Source organism: Cyanistes caeruleus, chromosome 5 (genome assembly GCF_971803275.1).
Source record: "Cyanistes caeruleus chromosome 5, bCyaCae1.hap1.1, whole genome shotgun sequence".
NCBI lineage: Eukaryota > Metazoa > Chordata > Aves > Passeriformes > Paridae > Cyanistes > Cyanistes caeruleus.
Window position 1 is genome coordinate 53199421 of NC_141705.1, and position 17347 is coordinate 53216767.

A 17347-nucleotide genomic window follows, 5' to 3' on the forward strand; every position below is an offset into this window, starting at 1 on the left:
GCCTTTTTCCTTTTCAATCTAGAACTGTTATATTGCTGCGCTTGGTTTATATTTGACACCTTCTCTGCTCTACTTATTTCCCTCCTTCTCCCAAGTTGCATGGTGATGAAATGATCCTATTTACATTTTGAGAGAAAAAAACTGCCCAAGGGAGATGTACAACTTTGCAAAGAGCCTTAGAGACAAGTGTGGGGGTATATCAGTGAATTGGGATTACTTGCTTCAAATCCCAGAGATGGGTGACTGGCTACACCTTTTTTCAACCAGGACCCTTCAGTGCAGGGAGACCCCAAATCCTCAATAAATGCAGGAAACAGAGAGCTAAAGACAGCAGGCTTCTTCAAAGGAAATGGGCCAGGGCTACTCAATGTAGTTGCATGATTATTTGAGATTTTATGTATCAATAACCATTGAAGTGTAGTGATATTAACAGCTGCACATTCTTTCTGCTTCTGTTCTCTCTAGTGCAGAGCCAGGAGTTGTTATTAGTTGTCCAATATGCATGGATTATTACTCAGAGGTAAGGATGCACCTCTTGTCATGCTTTGTGCTTTGTAGGAGGAGGAAGAAGCCAAAAGGGGAGTTGCACAAGTCAGGTGGCTGATGTGGGCAGCTGGCTGGAAGCACAGCCCTTGCTGGGAAGCTCCACAAGTCCCTTCTTGCTGGTGAATGGAGAGGGACAAGCCCTTGCCAGGATGGCACTGGCAGATGTGTGGGTCCCTCATTGTTCTTAGTGATTGCAGATGCTCTCAAGTCTCATTTGCCTGGTGCCAATAGAGCAGCAAACTCCAATTCTTTCCTCCCAATACATGTGGTTGTTGTTTTCTTTCTTCCAGACTGTGCAAAGCGGACGATTGATGGTGGCAACTATGTGTGGCCACATGTTCTGCAGCGCGTGCCTCCCCGTTGCCCTGGAGACCACCGGCATGTGCCCAACCTGCAGAGAGGAACTCGATGCAGAAATGTATTATCCAATTTATTTATGAGAGTTTCTGCTGCTCAGGGCAGTCTCAGGTGCATCTTGGAGAATAGGCAGTGAAGAAGCTTCTTTCTTTATGTATATAGTTCTTTCTGTACATAGTTTCATTTTTGGTGCGTTCAGTTATAAATAAAGTTTTGATTGATTTAAATCTAGTCTGTCTGCTCTTCTGTGTTGGACTGTGCTGATGGATAGAGATGTTGTTTAACAGGTGGAAATAAGGCTCTTGATTTGAGCATTCAGAAGCTTGTTCTTTTCATCACACCATAGTCACTGTTTTGGGGGAAATGTGCTAAAGCCATGGGCTTTGGAGTTCTTGTGGCCAATAAATAAGAATTGAATAATAATTGTGGCCAATAAAGTGTGTGTTGTACAGGGAAAAGAAGCAGGCGCTGCTTGGGATGCAAGGCCTTGTACTTCTCAGGCCACCATCTGGTGGATGTTTAGGTGCAAATGTCATGATTTCAGTGGTGAGCAGATGGAGAGAGGAGCAGGTTGTGCACACACCCAAAGAAAGCAATTTTCTTGGAGAATAACTGGCATGTTAACAAACTGCTGCATTTAGTCTTGCAAGGTTTCATCAGAGTTCGAATCTGGAGGCTTTTGAAGGAATGTGCGTTTGAATGGATGGAGTTGGTTCCTGACTTGGAGCTGTTAGCAGTACACTGTGTTGTAGCTCCATTTCCTTCAATTAGAGCAGTTTAATCCTAAGCTACACTGAAGAGAAATGCAATTGTCCAGAGATCTAATAATTGGACATAAGAGAGGAAAGAAAATGCCATGTGTTATATAAAAGTAAAAAAGAGGCAAAGGCAGATCTCAGTTCAACAATGCAACAGTAAATTTGTTGTGCCATGAAACAGAAAATTCAGATGACCAAATTGAACTAAGTCCTCTCTGTGTTAAAATTGGGTTATCTGTGTGGACACGCATCCTTAATTTGGGTTTTTCATTTTTGTCTTCATTGAGTAATTTACCTGCATGCTCAGTCATACTTCAAGATGTCTGAGTATTGCCATATTTAGGCAGAGGTAGTAATAAACAAGGTTCATTGTATCTGCTACTTTTGATTTGTTTTGAACTTCATAAAATAACCTAAAACATTAGTATTAGCTTGATAAAGTGCTCTTTTGATTTTTCCTATTCATGAAAACTACTTGAGTTGTCAAAAGTACTCCAAGATAACACTTCAACAGACATACATCAAATGATTTACTTATAGGGTGGCCCTAAAGTTTAGACCAATGTTTTCTGTTTCTCGGTATTGCTAGACTTTGAACTTCTTGGTGGATGCAATGACAGTAAGCAGAAATGTCTTTTTAAATAGCTTTATTCATAAGTGACATGCTATGCTAGGTATTTTCATTGGAAAGACCATTAAATGAAAGCATTTATGGTCAAATAAATTTGATCTTAATTAACCTGCAATGAAATGGCACTCAGCTGATTTGATAAGAAGTTGAAACCGATGTTGGTTTGGCTCAACAGCATCAGCTGAGGCAATTTTCTTTTCAAATTTTTGGTGTTTTAAAATTTGTTTTTGATCTTGGTGCATAGTTGTCAGTAGAAGGAAAAGCTCATTTTCAGCTCATTCCATCATTGATCTGTAGGCATGGAAGAATTGGGGTTTTTTCACCTTCAGAAGCCCAGAAGAGAGAGACAGCATATTTGCACTGTCCATTTCTCCTATTCAGTGCTTTGGGACCCATACAAGGAGCTTAATTTTTCATCTATTAAATGTACATTTGGAATTGCTTTAGCATCTTAGCATTTTTCTATAAAGCATTGAATCTCCTTTAGGCTTTTTTCAAAAGATGGAAGAGTCATCCCCACCCATTCCTCAACACTTGATTACTTAATTGCCCAAAAGGATGAATTGTAGTAAGTGAGAAAGTTTTGTAAGAAATGAGGCTCCACGTGTAGAGCACGAGCTGAACATATCCTTGTGCTCATCTCCACAGCCCTGGATCAATTTCCACCCTTCTCCCCACACCAGAGGGCACCCAACCAAAGGGACCAGGGGCTGAGGAGCATTCCTGCATCTGGCAGGGCTCAGATGGCTTCCCTGGTGCCCTCAGGAGCCCCAGTCCATCCCTCTGAACACAGAACCCGTCACAGAGTGGCTAGAGGGAAGACTGATTATTAATTCTGGTTTTTTTGCTGTGTCACCTTGGAGAGCAGAGCAGGGCCTCAGGAGGGAGGTGCTGTCCCTGGGAGCAGAGCAGACCTCCTCAGGCCTGTTGGGAAATTGTAGTAGAGGAGTAGTTCAACACCTGACAATGTCAAGATTTCAGAGACTTGAAATAAGGATCTGAATGCTTAGATAGTTGCAACAGTTTGAGGAAAAAAAAAAAACTCCAACAAACTCGAATTGTGTTTTAATTGCTATTTACTCGTGTTCAGGTTAAAGTTGTCCCATAAGAGTTAAACTGGCCAGAGACCAAGAAACCTGGTGGAGTAGGGTTAAGGAAGGGTTTAAATTTCTTTTTGCTTTGGGGAGGTGTGGTTTGCTGGGAGTTCTTTGGGCACAGGAAGGCTCCAGTGATGCTCAGGTGCCTGAGGCTGAAGGTGGCGGGAGGCGCAGCTGTGCCCGTGAGGCCGCGCGTGCGGAGTTGTGTCCAGCTGGGCCCAGCAGGAGCGGGATGTGCCTGTGGAGCAGGGCTGGAGGCGGCCCTGGGGATGTGTGGAGGCCTGGGGCAGCTGTCCTTTGCAGCCAGGCTGGGAGAGCCGGGGTTGTGCAGCCGGGAGAGGAGCTGGGGCCGGGGAGGCCTGACTGTGGCCTTCCAGTGGCCAGAGGGGGCAGAGAGCCATGGGGGAAGGGGAAGGTTGGGATGAGATGTTTGCAAGAGCTAGGAGGGTGCTGAGCCAGTGCAACAGGCTGCCCAGAGAAGCTGTGGATGCCCTGTCCCTGCAAGGTTCCAGGCCAGGCAGGACAGGGCCCTGAGCACCGTGATGGAGCCAGCGACAGCAGAACCAGGCCATGGCTGTGGTGCCTCCATGGTAATGAGAGACCGCCTGCTTATTCACAACCCTTCACAGAAGTAAAAGTGAACGCTGTTTATTTCTATCGTTGGCACACCTTTTATAGCGTTTTACAGGGCACGTGGGCAGAGCAAGCTACTATTTGCTAACACACACAAGTTTACATTTTTTCTCCTACACACAAGGATATTGTTTTTCTTTACTCTCTCTTCTGCAGAAAGGTTTCAAGGACTTTACCTTTAATATCATGACTTATTTCGAAGGCTGGTTTGTGCACACAGGCCTTTACTAATATATAAAATATATCAACACCATGGTCTTCTGGAACTCCATGGGTGAGCAAAGCGCATCCCCGTTACCTGGGCATGGAATGTTGGCAGCGGTTGCCATGGGCACTCCTGCTCCCAAGGTTCTGTTGACACGGCGTCTCTTGAGCCAGTTGACGGATTCTCTGCTGCGCAGCAGATGCGGATTGTCCGTCTTCTCCATCCCTGCTGGGAAGAGAGAGGTGTGTGTTGAGGAGCTTTCTGTCACTCCGAAAACACCTGCAGTGGGCTACCCAAAGGAACCTAAGGGATTGATCCCATCCCTGAAGTTCCTTTTTTTGGTGTTTGTCCCACTTTCTTTGCCGCTGCTTTTGGATCACAAAACACCATGAGCTCTGTAAGTACATTGTTACTCCACGCTGATCTGAATCTTGAAACATTCTACAGGATACTTCTAGGAAGTATTTCAAGAGTTTGTAGTAAAAGCACAAGAATGGAAACCTTTGAAAACTTAATGTAACATGATGTTCTGGAATCCTGAATGTTTTGGATCTCTGTGGGTGTTAGCAATAATTCAATAATGCTTACAGTGTGAGCAGCAGCCTGCTAGAATTGGGAACTGGTCTCCACATTTTCAAGCCATTGGGACAGGCTCCTTCTTGCTGAGGCAGCTTGTCGGAGTTCAGGGCTGATGTCTTTTCTCTGAGGAGATGCACTTAAGTGAGAATGGCCCTTAGCACCATTGGATGCATATTGCAGCCTTTGCAGGAATGTTTTGTGTATCCTTGTGTGCTGTCATTGGGGTGGCAAAAACCAAGTGCCACGTTCATATTAGTGCCACAGAAAATGCTAAGGCTTTGTTCTCTCTCAGGGTCAGCGAAAGCGCCCTGGAGAGGCGCTGGATTCCAGTCCAGCTCAGAAACGGAGCAGGCTGCTGGCCTCCAGAGCAGGTGGAACTTGGCAGACAGAGCCAGTAGAGCCTGGTAAGAAGAGAAACTGCTCCTGGAGGCTTGGAGTTCATTTGAACGTGTGCTTTTGCCAGTTCCTAGGCCCTTTCCTTGGGAAGAAGGGAACTTGGGCTTGAGGAAGCACCTGGTATGGCATCCCTAAACAACCAGCCCACTGACAGCTGTTTTGGTTTGTTACTGAACTCTGTCCATTGACCTCTAGTGGCAGATGAGCTGTGTAGCAAAGGCCCCAAGTGCTGCTCAAACACCTGAATGGGTGCTCTGATGAGCTGGCAGTGACTGCAGCTGCCACAGTGGAGGTGGCAGGCTGAGTTTGGTATCTCCCAAGCTGGAGAAAGATGAAAAAAATTTAGTCATTAGCTGTGGCCCATTCTTCAGGGCAGCACGGACAGCATGGTACTGTAAAATTAGGATCCACTCTACATTTGGTTGTTTTTTTCTCCTGTGTGCTAAACTATCCCCTATGCAAGAGGAATGATCTGTTGGTGTGCACCTCCCAGAAGCTGTTGTCATCCAACAGAACTTGTGAGGAGCTCAGGTGCTCTTCCTCTTGTTTTGCCCCTTCAGGGAACAGGGCAATGCTCACCAGGACACATGAGGCAATGCACAGAGGACAATGCTCCCTGTAGACTGCTGAGGGCAAAGCTTGAGTGAAATGTTGGACACATTCCTGAAAAAAAGACACCTTGGGAGCAGGGAATCCAAGCACAGTCTGTTCCACAGTGGCAGCCCATTTCATTCCTCTGCAATCTCTGACCTCACTTCTAACCTTCTCTTTTTCAACTGCTGAAGAAGTCATAGATCTCACAGGAGATTCTCCACAGCCTGAAGTCATCACTACCAGTGACGATGAATCTCCTGTGGTAAGTAGTGACTGGCACACTCCTCTCCATGTTGCATCCATAGGAATTTTCTTGCCCTCTGCAATTTTACTAAGTCCCCTGGCCTCAAAATTTGAACAATGGCTCTGATTTACCACTTCAGAAACAGTTCCCAGTCAACCCCAAACACACTCCCAAACACATCAGCATGTGTTTGGAGAACTGAGAATCTGTGTTTGCAACTGAGAATCAGTTGCAGAGAGTGGATGAACAAGCTAAAAGAGGTTGTTGCTTCAGTGATTCAAAAGAGAGCACAGGAAGTCTTTGATTTGAAGAAGTGCTTTAGCTGCAGCATCAGTTTAAAGTCCCCCTGTCCCTGAGGTGTAAAAAGCAACTGCAGCTGACTGGGGTACACACTAATTCTGTTTCTTATTCCTCTAAGTCTTTAAAAGGGGCACATTTGGGATTTTTTCTTTTTCCCCTACTATTTTCAAAGAATATACTTTGATCCATTTTGCAAGCCTCAGAGCAGTATGTCTGCTGAAATATCTGATGCCTCTACTGCTGTGCAAAGCAGACACTTGCAGCAAACATTGCATGGCACTTATATCCTGACAGGGTTGTTCCTGAACCCATGCAAAGCAAAGGCCTCCAATTTCACAACACACTTTGCATGACCCACCTCCACTTACACTAAACACAAGAGCAGGTTTGGGTTGAGGGGTTCTTTTCTCTTCAGTAGCTGCTCCTCCAAAAAGTAGTGCTCAGGCTATCACAGGTGAACTTGCCAGTTGGAGGGAGAAAGAGACAAAGAAACAGCTCTGGCCCAAATCCAATTAGGGAACTGAAATAGGGGAGCAGGAAGGGTCAAGTTCTGCTGCTTCCTAAGTGTGTCCATTTCTACCCCGTTCTACCCCTGCAGCAGAGCCAGCAGCAGCCACGTCTTTCCAGGGCCTCAGAGAATTCAGCTGAGCCACTGGAAAGGAACAGTGCAGAGGAAGCAAGAGAAGATGATGGGTATGTGAGAGAGAAAGTGTCTATTGAAACTCTGATTTCATATATGTGGTAGAAAGAGGTTTTGGCCAAGCTGTTGGGTTCTGCAGAACTCTGTGCAAATACTTCCGACTGGGAATATAGTGGTCTGCCTGGAGGAGAATTAAAATAAACCCATCAAAATCCAGCAGAAACCTTCCTTCTCTCCTTGTGAAGCCTTAGCTTCTTAGAAGCAGTCCATCTAAATCAGAAGGTCAGGGAATGGCACACCAAAATGCTTGTAGCACATAAAAATTCTTGCAATGGTTGTGTTTCTGGGTGACAATGTTTCTTATTCAGAATAGGGGATGTTTCAAGTGTCAGCATTTTCTTTGTTGGGAACCCTTGGTGCCCAGGGAAATGATTGGCTCCATGTTGAAGTGGCTGTATGTTCTTTCTGGTTCTGTTCCCTCTAGGGCACAGCCAGCAGATCCTGCTAGTCCTCTGAGTAGGGAGGATGACAACTCAGAGGGGCAGGACAGGGAGCAGAGTCAGCTGTACCCACAGGATTCCAGCAAGGCAGAGACTTCAGCTGAGCTCTGGCTGAGTGAGGATGAAGAGGAAGCAAGAGACAACGATGAGTATGTAACAGATGATGTGTCTCCCCAAAGTGTCATTGCTGACATAGACACAGGGTTTTACCAAATTTGGATTCTGCTTGATTCTGTGGGAAGGAATCTGATTTGAACCATAGTGTTCTGTCTGGAAGGCAACTAATGGAGCCCAGCCCCTAAAGCTCAGCAAAATCCAGGAGAAACCTTCCTTCTCCATTCAGGAAGTCATTATTGAATGTTTCTTTACATTATGGATTGTGATACACTGAAATGCTTGCACACTGCCTGTGTTTCTGGGAAGGGGTGTTGCTAAATCAGAATAAGGGATTGTTCACAATTTCTGTGATTTTCTGTCTCTGTGCACTGTGAAATTGATGGCTGCATGTTCTTCTGGTCCTTCTCCCTCTAGTGCATGGACAGCAAGTCCCATTAGTCCTCTAATTCCTGAGGATGACAACGCAGAGGTGAGGAAGCACAGCCCTTGCTGGGAAGCTCCAACTTGCACGTCCCTCCAAGTCCCTCCTTGCTGGTGTCCATAGAGGGAGAAGCCCTTGCCAGGATGGCACTGGCACAGCTGTGTGTTCCTTACAGTTCTAGCATTGCACATACTCCAAGTCCTGTTTGCCTGGTGCCAATAGAGCAGCAAACTGGAATTCTTTGCTCCAAATTCCTGCTGTTCTTTGTGTTCTTTAGAAGCTGCTCGTCCCACATGAAGTGTTTAGACAGATCCTTGGGCCTTTTTGGGGAGAAAGAGGGAAAGGAAAGACTCCAGGCCAAATCCATTTAAGGAGCTGATACACAAGAGCAGGCTGTTCAGGAATTGTCAGGCGCCTCCTAATCTCTGTCCATTTTTACCCCATTGCTGGAGCAGAGCCAGGCATACCCACTCGGTTCCAGACCAGCCGAGGATGCAGCTGAAGTCCTGGCAAATGAGAATGAAGAGGAGCCACAAGATATTGAAACGTATGTGACAGATAAAGAGTCTCTCCAAAGTCTAATCTCTGCTAGATGGTAGAAAGAGGCTTCTGCCAAGCTTTATGACAGTTCTACTCTGTAGATGAAATCTTAATTGAAGGTATCTTTCAGTAACACTTGAGGGACACTGAAGAGTCGGAAGTACGTAAAAGTAATTGAAATGATTGTGCTGTTGGGCTGGAATGTTGCTAAATCAGAGTAAGGGATGTTTTATTTTCTGGCACTTCTGTAGCAGTGACCACTCATGCCCGGTGAAATTAATTGGCTGCATGTTTTTCTGCATCTGTTTTCTGTAGAACAAGGCCCTCTGGTAGTCTCCTCTGTGTTATTTGCAGGGGTTGCTACTCACAGGTAAGAATCCACAAGTTGTTTTTTCTGCTTTGTGGAAGGGGAGGGGAAAAAAGGGGAGCTGCACAACTCAGTTGTCTTAGGTGGGTGCTACAGGCAGCTGGATGGCAGCACAGCCCTTGCTGGGAAGCTCCAAGTTCCTGCAGCCCATGCCTGCAAGTCCCTCCTTGCTGGTGTCCATAGGGGGAGAAGCTCTTGCCAGGATGGCACTGTCAGATCCAGATGTTCCTTGGAATTCTAGCATTGACTGATAGAGTTCTTTATTGCCAGTGCCTGTTGTGGTTTCCTTTCTTCAGCAGCTCTTTCATCTAACATGAAGTGTTTTGAGTTCAAATAGCAGAATTTTCCAGTTTTGGGGGAGAACAAGGGAAAGGAACAGCTCCCGGCCAAATTGAATTAGGGCACAGGAAGAGGGGAGGAGGGAGGAGGGTTTTCAGGTGCTTCCTAAGCTGCCTCTCTTTGTACCCTGTTGCATCAATGCGAGCAGAATCAGCAGCAGCCACTTGGTTGTTTTCAGGGCAGCAGCTGTTTGTGCTCCTGCTTTGAATGTTCTGAAGCCAACTTGGAGGCTGATAGCCTAGCCTTCCTCACTCCTCTGCTAGAACTGCTTTCTGAGCTGAGGTTTGCATGCAGCACAGGGGGCTCACCCAATCTAATTGTATCTTCTTTTCTTTCCCTTCTCATGTTATGCATCAATGGAAGCTTCTTCAAGGTGAGTTGATGTTTGACACTTGGTAATGGACTTTGATCTAGAATGTAATCATGACTTTTGTTCTTTTCCAAGAACCTGGAGCAGCAGGGCTTGAAAGTGCTTTTAGTAAAAGGCAGAGGACAGGCTCAAGCTGCTAGCCAGTGTCTTAGGGAATGGATGCAATGTGTGTGTGGTGGCCTCTATCAGTCACAGTAGAAAATCCCTGCCATAAGTGTTGAGGCTGAATATTTATGCAGAAGGAACTGGAATTTGGTGACACTTCCTACACTTTGAATTGATTAGTGATTGATTAGTATCACATGGAGAATGCAATTGCAGAAGTCATGGGTGCCTGCATTTTCTGAGAGTTCAAAAGCAAGCAGCATTTCTTGACCCTCTGGCTGTGACAGACCAGGCCATTTAAAATTGATCTCTCTTGAATTTGGTCAAGATGTTGCCCACAAAACCTGGATTGGTTACTGGGTTTGGTGCAACAGGTCAATAGTTGTACACTTGGGAGAGACACTGATTGTTTCTTTCAGTATTGTGCTTTCAGTCTGGGTGCTCAGTGGTATTTCACCTATCAGACATTCTCACTAGAAAAATTTCTATTATTTACAAAATTAAACAAACAAAGAAATTAGCATTGATTGGTTACAAGTCACACGGTCATCTTCTTAATTTGTGTTCCATCTTCTTTTGGTTCCCAGTTGTCTCACTTCTCCCTAGAATTAATCCAATCAGTCCATTGCTAAGTCTCTCTCTTCTTTTGGGCTGGGCAGTTTCTGGAGTTGCTGCTCCTTGAGTCAGTGGTCACAATCTCCCCCTGCAGCAATCACTTTTTACCAGACAAAGCGGATTTCAGGAGAGTTGGGTATCTTAGTGTCTTCCTTATCTTGGGAGTTGTGTTGGATGTCCTTTTGGCCCCTCAGTTCTGCATTCTTTGTGCCCACTCTCAGTGAGCATCCTTCTCCTGAAGCTTTGTGAACCTGTCCCTGGCTCTGAGCTCCTTGAAGCATGCCAAGGCCTGAAGCTTAACAAGGCAATTCTACCAACAAGGAGTTTGTTTTTCTAACCCATGGGCATCACCGAGAGTTTGGTTGTTAGTTGCTGTCTATTTCATGGATTAAATCTCCCTTCTGCTTGATTGAGCTTGAAAATATACAAGGGTGAAATAGATCAATACAAAGAGCATCCTTCCTTAAGAGCTCTTTTACATGTTCTACAGTTAGTATCATATAGAACTCCATTTTCAAATTGCCTTAAGTCAGGAGGGACATGATCACAATGTTTAAGGGGATAATGCTCCAAGTAATTTTGTAGTTTCCAGGGACTGTCCTTGAGAATCACCTTTTTAGCTGGGTGTAGAGTGAAGAATGCAAATGTTTTGTGTTGGTCCATAGCAGAGTAGTTGTCGTACTGTATTAGGAACAACCAGAAGTACGATATGACTCTCTTAGTTGCTTTGTCCAAGAGAGCAAAGTTTATTATTCCATATCTTCTTTTATAGATTTGTTCCAGAAGGTCTGAGAGGTAAAACTCTCACTGGTCCTTAAACTTACACATCACTATAACTGGTTAATTGGAACAGCACCCCTTGACTGTTTCTTGCAATGAAACAACAAGGATTCTAAACAGCACCTGCAAAGATTGCTGTCCTTTACCAAGGACTACTTGGATTTTTCATTATGATTTCTCAGGCCAGAGTGAGAAGCTTTGTGTGACTTACTTTCACACAGACTGTGTGTTCCTGCTTGCTTTTTGCATTTAGCATCCACAAGTAGTCCCAATGTCTGGGAAGGTTCAGCCTTACTCTTTGGGAAAGTTGTTTATTTCAGGTTGTTTTTAACCCAGATGAACAGAGTCCATTTAAAATAGGAACCATTACTGACTATTTCTAGAACTCATTTGAAGGGTAGCTCCAGGGAGAGAGAGAATAATAGATGTAACTTCTGAAAATTCAGTTACAGTGCATGGAGAAGAAAGGAGAAATGCTGCACTGAACAGCCAGGTGGATGGCTCTGCTGATGGCACAGGAGCTAATGATGCACCTGTGGCTGATGCAGCCCCTGCAGAACACGGAGCAGAGGAGCATGCTGGAAGTTCAGCGTACGTATGGCTCATGCCCTACCAAACACGGAACTTTGTGCTTTTCTTTATTTTCTCAGTAGGACTAAGTTATACTGCTATGCCTGGTTTATCTTTGAAGATTTCACTACTCTACTTCTCCCTACTCTACTCATTTCCATACTTCTCCTGTGTTACATGATGATCAAATGATACCATTTGCATTTAGGGAGAAAAAGGCAGCCCAAGGCAGACGCCACAGAACCTTAGGGATGAGAGTGGGGCTATGGCAAGGAAGGGCATTGGTCACAGGCCATAGCTCAGGATTGCATTTGCTTTTTCTGACAAGTTCTAGTAGCCATGTTAGATACTTCCATTGCTAGCAATGAGGCTTGGCATCATGGGGCCAGCAGGCAGCAGCTGGGCAAATTCCAGCAGAAATTCCCTGCTGGAACGCTGCCAGCTGGCTCCCTTTCTCCTGCAGCTGGAGCCATTCTTCCCAAGGTACACTTGCACACAGGCAGCTGTGGAGGTCCTGCTTTTATGGCCAGTGCCGGATGTCACAAGCCCTGACTTCTTTGCTTCTGGCATGGAGATCTTGCAGTTCAAGTTGGCTGCCTGCACAGTAAAATCCCCGTTCTGCAGAGAAACAGCAAAGTCCTGCTCTAGGAGCACTCCAGCAGAATAAGAAAGATGCAATGCATTAGGCTGATTAAATTAAACCAGGTGTCTGTGTCACTAGGGAGGACAAAGAACAGGAGAATCATGAAGGAAGGTTTTCTAAAGTGTTTTTTGGGGGTGAAAGGGAAAGGCATAGGTTTAAACAAAGCTGGTGGTTTTGAGCCTTTGGGAAAGGCAATGTAGGAGAGAAGTTGAGTATGGAACTTTTAGGTGTCGAGTCTTAAATATGCCACCTAAAGGACCTTCACTATTCTTAACCCTAATGCCTTTTGCCAATGAATTTGGACATGTTTAAGTTTTGGTTGTTCCCACTGTAGGTGAACAAATCCCACCACTTGGTTCATATAGAAAAGGAATACTTTGTTCCTTCAGTTCTCTGTTCCAGAATGGAACTGCTCTGAAAGAACTCATTGCTGCAGCATTCAACATTGACCAAAGGCTCCTTCCTGGGGCTGGATCTTGCCAGAGCCATGTTACTCTATAGCATTAGAACTGGCTCCTGGAATGAATATTCCGGGCTGAATAGTTCCCAGAGGACAGCTGGATGCTGTAGTTCCAAAGCTGTTCCTAATGAGCCGCTGCAAGTCCAAGTTTCCAAACACCAGCTGGCCAGCGCTAGAGACTGCTCTTACTTCAAATGCCAGAGCAGGGTGACTGACTGCACCTTTCTCCTAGTGAAAACCAGGATGCTCTTTCCCTCAAGGCAGGGAGACCCCAAATCCTCAATAAATGCAGGAAACAGAGAGTTAAAAACAGCAGGCTTCTTCAAAGGAAATGGGCCAGGGCTACTCAGTGTAGTTGCATGATTATTTGAGATTTTACCTATCAATTACCATTGAAGTGTAGTGACATTAACAGCTGCACATTCTTTCTACTTCTGTTCCCTCTAGTGCAGAGCCACGAGTTGTTATTAGTTGTCCAATTTGCATGGATTATTACTCAGAGGTAAGGATGCACCTCTTGTCATGCTTTGTGCTTTGTAGGAGGAGGAAGAAGCCAAAAGGGGAGTTGCACAAGTCAGGTGGCTGATGTGGGCAGCTGGCTGGAAGCACAGCCCTTGCTGGGAAGCTCCACAAGTCCCTTCTTGCTGGTGAATGGAGAGGGACAAGCCCTTGCCAGGATGACACTGGCAGATGTGTGGGTCCCTCATTGTTCTTAGTGATTGCAGATGCTCTCAAGTCTCATTTGCCTGGTGCCAATAGAGCAGCAAACTCCAATTCTTTCCTCCCAATACATGTGGTTGTTGTTTTCTTTCTTCCAGATTGTGCAAAGTGGACGACTGATGGTGGCAACTATGTGTGGCCACATGTTCTGCAGCGCGTGCCTCCCCGTTGCCCTGGAGACCACCGGCATGTGCCCAACCTGCAGAGAGGAACTCGATGCAGAAATGTATTTTCCAATTTATTTATGAGAGTTCCCGCTGCTCAGGGCAGTCTCACGTGTATCTTGGAGAAGAGGAGGAGTAGAGGCCTGTTTCTTTATGTATATAGTTCTTTCTGTACATAGTTTCATTTTTGGTGCGTTCAGTTATAAATAAAGTTTTGATTGATTTAAATCTAGTCTGTGTGCTCTTCTGTGTTGGACTGTGCTGATGGTGATGTTGTTTAAAAGGTGGAAATAAGGCTCTTGGTTTGAGCATTCAGAAGCTCGTTCTTTTCTTCACACTGTAGTCACTGTTTTGGGGGAAATGTGCTAAAGCCATGGGCTTTGGAGTTCTTGTGGCCAAGAACAAATAAAAATTGAATAATTATTGAACAATAATTGTGGCAAACAAAGTGTGTGTTGTACAGGGAAAAGAAACAGGTGCTGCTTGGGATGCAAGGCCTTGTACTTCTCAGGCCACCATCTGGTGGATGTTTAGGTGCAAATGTCATGATTTCAGTGGTGAGCAGATGGAGATATGTGGTTGTGCACACACCCAAAGAAAGCAATTTTCTTGGAGAATAACTGGCATGTTAACAAACTGCTGCATTTAGTCTTGCAAGGTTTCATCAGAGTTCAAATCTGGAGGCTTTTGAAGGAATGTGCGTTTGAATGGATGGAGTTGGTTCCTGACTTGGAGCTGTTAGCAGCACACTGTGTTGTAGCTCCATTTCCTTCAATTACAGCATTTAATCCAAAGTTACATTGAAGAGAAATGCAATTGTCCAGAGATCTAATAATTGGACATAAGAGAGGAAAGAAAATGCCATGTGTTATATAAAAGTAAAAAAGAGGCAAAGGCAGATCTCAGGTCAACAATGCAACAGTAAATTCGTTGTGCCATGAAACAGAAAAGTCAGATGACCAAATTGAACTAAGTCCTCTCTGTGTTAAAATTGGGTTATCTGTGTGGACATGCACCCTGAAGTTGGGTTTTTATATTCTTGTCTTCATTGAGTAATTTACCTGCATGCTCAGTCATACTTCAAGATGTCTGAGTATTGCCATATTTAGGCAGAGGTAGTAATAAACAAGGTTCATTGTATCTGCTACTTTTGATTTGTTTTGATCTTCATAAAAAAACCCAAAACATTAGTATTAGCTTGATAAAGTGCTCTTTTGATTTTTCCTGTTCATGACAACTACTTGAGTTGTCAAAAGTACTCCAAGATAACACTTCAACAGACACACATCAAATTATTTACTTATAGGGTAGCCATAAAGTTTAGACCAATGTTTTCTGTTTCTCGGTATTGCTAGGCTTTGAACTTCTTGGTGGATGCAATGACAGTAAGCAGAAATGTCTTTTTAAATAGCTTTATTTGTAGGCGACATGCTATGCTAGGTATTTTCATTGGAAAGAGCATTTAAAGAAAGCATTTATGGTCAAGTAAATTTGATCTCAATTAACCTACAATGAAATGGCACTCAGCTGATTTGATAAGAAGTTGAAACAGATGTTGGTTTGGCTCAACAGCATCAGCTGAGGCAATTTTCTTTTCAAATTTTTGGTGTTTTAAAATTTGTTTTTGATCTTGGTGCATAGTTCTCAGCAGAAGGAAAAGCACATTTTCAGCTCATTCCATCATTGATCCATAGGCATAGAAGAATTGGGGTTTTTTCAGCTTCAGAAGCCCAGAGCAGAGAGACAGCATATTTGCACTGTCCATTTCTCCAATTCAGTGCTTTGGGACCCATACAAGGAGCTTAATTTTTCATCTATTAAATGTACATTTGGAATTGCTTTAGCATCTTAGCATTTTTCTATAAAGCATTGAGTCTCCTTTAGGCTTTTTTCAAAAGATGGAAGAGTCATCCCCACCCATTCCTCAACACTTGATTACCTAATTACCCAAAAAGATGAATTGTAGTAAGTGAGAAATTCCCCAGTCACCTTTGTGTGCCCATAGTGCCAGTTTTCACTGAGATGCAACTAAGCAGGAAGCTGAAATTCTTTAGGGCACAGTTCAGAAAATGCAAGGAAAGAAGCAGCATGCCTGTTGTTGCTCCCTCTAGATGTTTACCAAACCTCTTCTTAAGGGAAAACCCATTGATTAAATTAATTCTCTTTGTCCTTCTTTGCTTTGCTAAATATTGCTGCAGGTGATCATTTTTTGGTTAATACATTTTTTGAGTGAAAGCAGTGATGGATCAGAGCTGTAGTTCTTTCTACTCCCACTTCAGATATTGTTTTAAAGATTCTTGTATTTACTGTTTTTGGCAAATTTTGTATAGTTCTATCTTGTGCAGGTGTTAAGGATGAAGTTACATCATGCTCTTTTGGATCTAAGGCACGCTGCAATACAGCTGTACCAAACATCCTTGTTATGGTTTTATCCACCTGCAGAAAAGCAACAGGAACTGTCCTCAAATAAACTTTTATTCTAGAGAACAGTACCATATGGAGATCACTGAACAGCCAGGAGCCACTGTTTATGAGACATTATTTGATTCTTTTAATTTGATTTCTTCCATTTCTAGCAGAAATCTGTGAACCAGAAATCAAAGAGAACTGCATTTCAGAAGGACCTGAATGCACCATATTTGAAGTAAAATATTTTACTCAGCAGCTGCTCCAGAGCTGAGTAAATATTTTACTCAAAGCTGCTCCATAATATTCTTGTTGCTGGCTATGAGCTCTGTGAAGCAGCAAGGGTGTCCCTGGTGTGTTTGTCCCATGGGCATCCCTGCTGTATAAATTGCTTCAGAGCAGCCCAAAACTTCCAGCTGCTCCATCCCAGCTCTTTCATGGGAACACTGGCATTTATTAGGAGCCCTATGTCCACCTCTTTTAGGATGTTATTACCCTGGAAGCAGGAGCAGTGTGGTCAGATTCTGAGCCTTGAATTCATTAACTCACTACCCAGGGACCCAGAAGAGTGCTGAAGAAATCAAAATCTCAGAGTAACTGGACTAAAGTGAAATGTCAGACTTACATTCTTCATTACTTGTTGTAAGGTTCCTGCAGACAGCATTTTAAATTATTTAGCTTGAATTTGGATGCCACAAATGGGGAATGTTTGCATAGCCTTAGACATATCAGGCATAACTTTTTATTTGCAGAGAGATTTATAAAACAAACCAATTACCTCCAAACATGACACAACAGTACTGACTCCGAATCCTTCCAACTCATGCCTAGCAGGCTTGACTTTGATTTAAAAGGTAATTCTGAAGAATGGTTTAATTTTTGTTTTCCTTCCTGTAGCTACGCTGCAGGTATTTGACAAAAAAATATTCCTGAGGTTATGTTACTACTCACAGTCCCTACATTGTCACTGAAAATTATTCATGTTTGTGTACTGTGAGAGTAGTAAAAAACCATTGGAAATGATATCAACATTTTCTTACAATAGCATTGTACATCTAATTCCTCTCTTCCTGGTGACATTCTCAGATGTGTAAAGTGACTGGATCTTTTCCAAGCCATTCTGTACAGCTTACAGAAATATTTTCAACAACTCAATACTGAGTTACAATAAGCACGATACATTGATTAGACTAATAGTTGGCTTGGACTATAACTTACATACTTTCCTACTTTAATTTAGATGCATGCAA

At 43.8% G+C, this 17347-nt stretch overlaps 1 protein-coding gene across 5 annotated transcripts; it reads left to right on the forward strand.

The window, feature by feature from the left end:
- The first annotated feature begins 3446 nt into the window (after positions 1-3446).
- On the forward strand, positions 3447-13919 carry LOC111922499 (uncharacterized). 5 transcript variants are annotated; one of them, XM_086888653.1, is made up of 11 exons: positions 3447-4624; positions 5099-5210; positions 5988-6058; positions 6939-7033; positions 7465-7629; positions 8012-8066; positions 8474-8565; positions 8874-8928; positions 11560-11725; positions 13255-13309; positions 13626-13919. In XM_086888653.1, exons 1-9 carry the CDS (start codon positions 4616-4618, stop codon positions 11563-11565), a joined length of 660 nt encoding a protein of 219 aa, XP_086744779.1. In that variant the 5' UTR covers positions 3447-4615; the 3' UTR covers positions 11566-11725; positions 13255-13309; positions 13626-13919. The 5 variants fall into 5 exon arrangements, with proteins under 5 accessions (XP_086744779.1, XP_086744775.1, XP_086744778.1 ...); XM_086888649.1 differs by having other exon boundaries at positions 3747-4624; positions 8874-9637; positions 11581-11725; XM_086888652.1 differs by having other exon boundaries at positions 3747-4624; positions 9628-11725.
- Positions 13920-17347: the final 3428 nt, after the last annotated feature.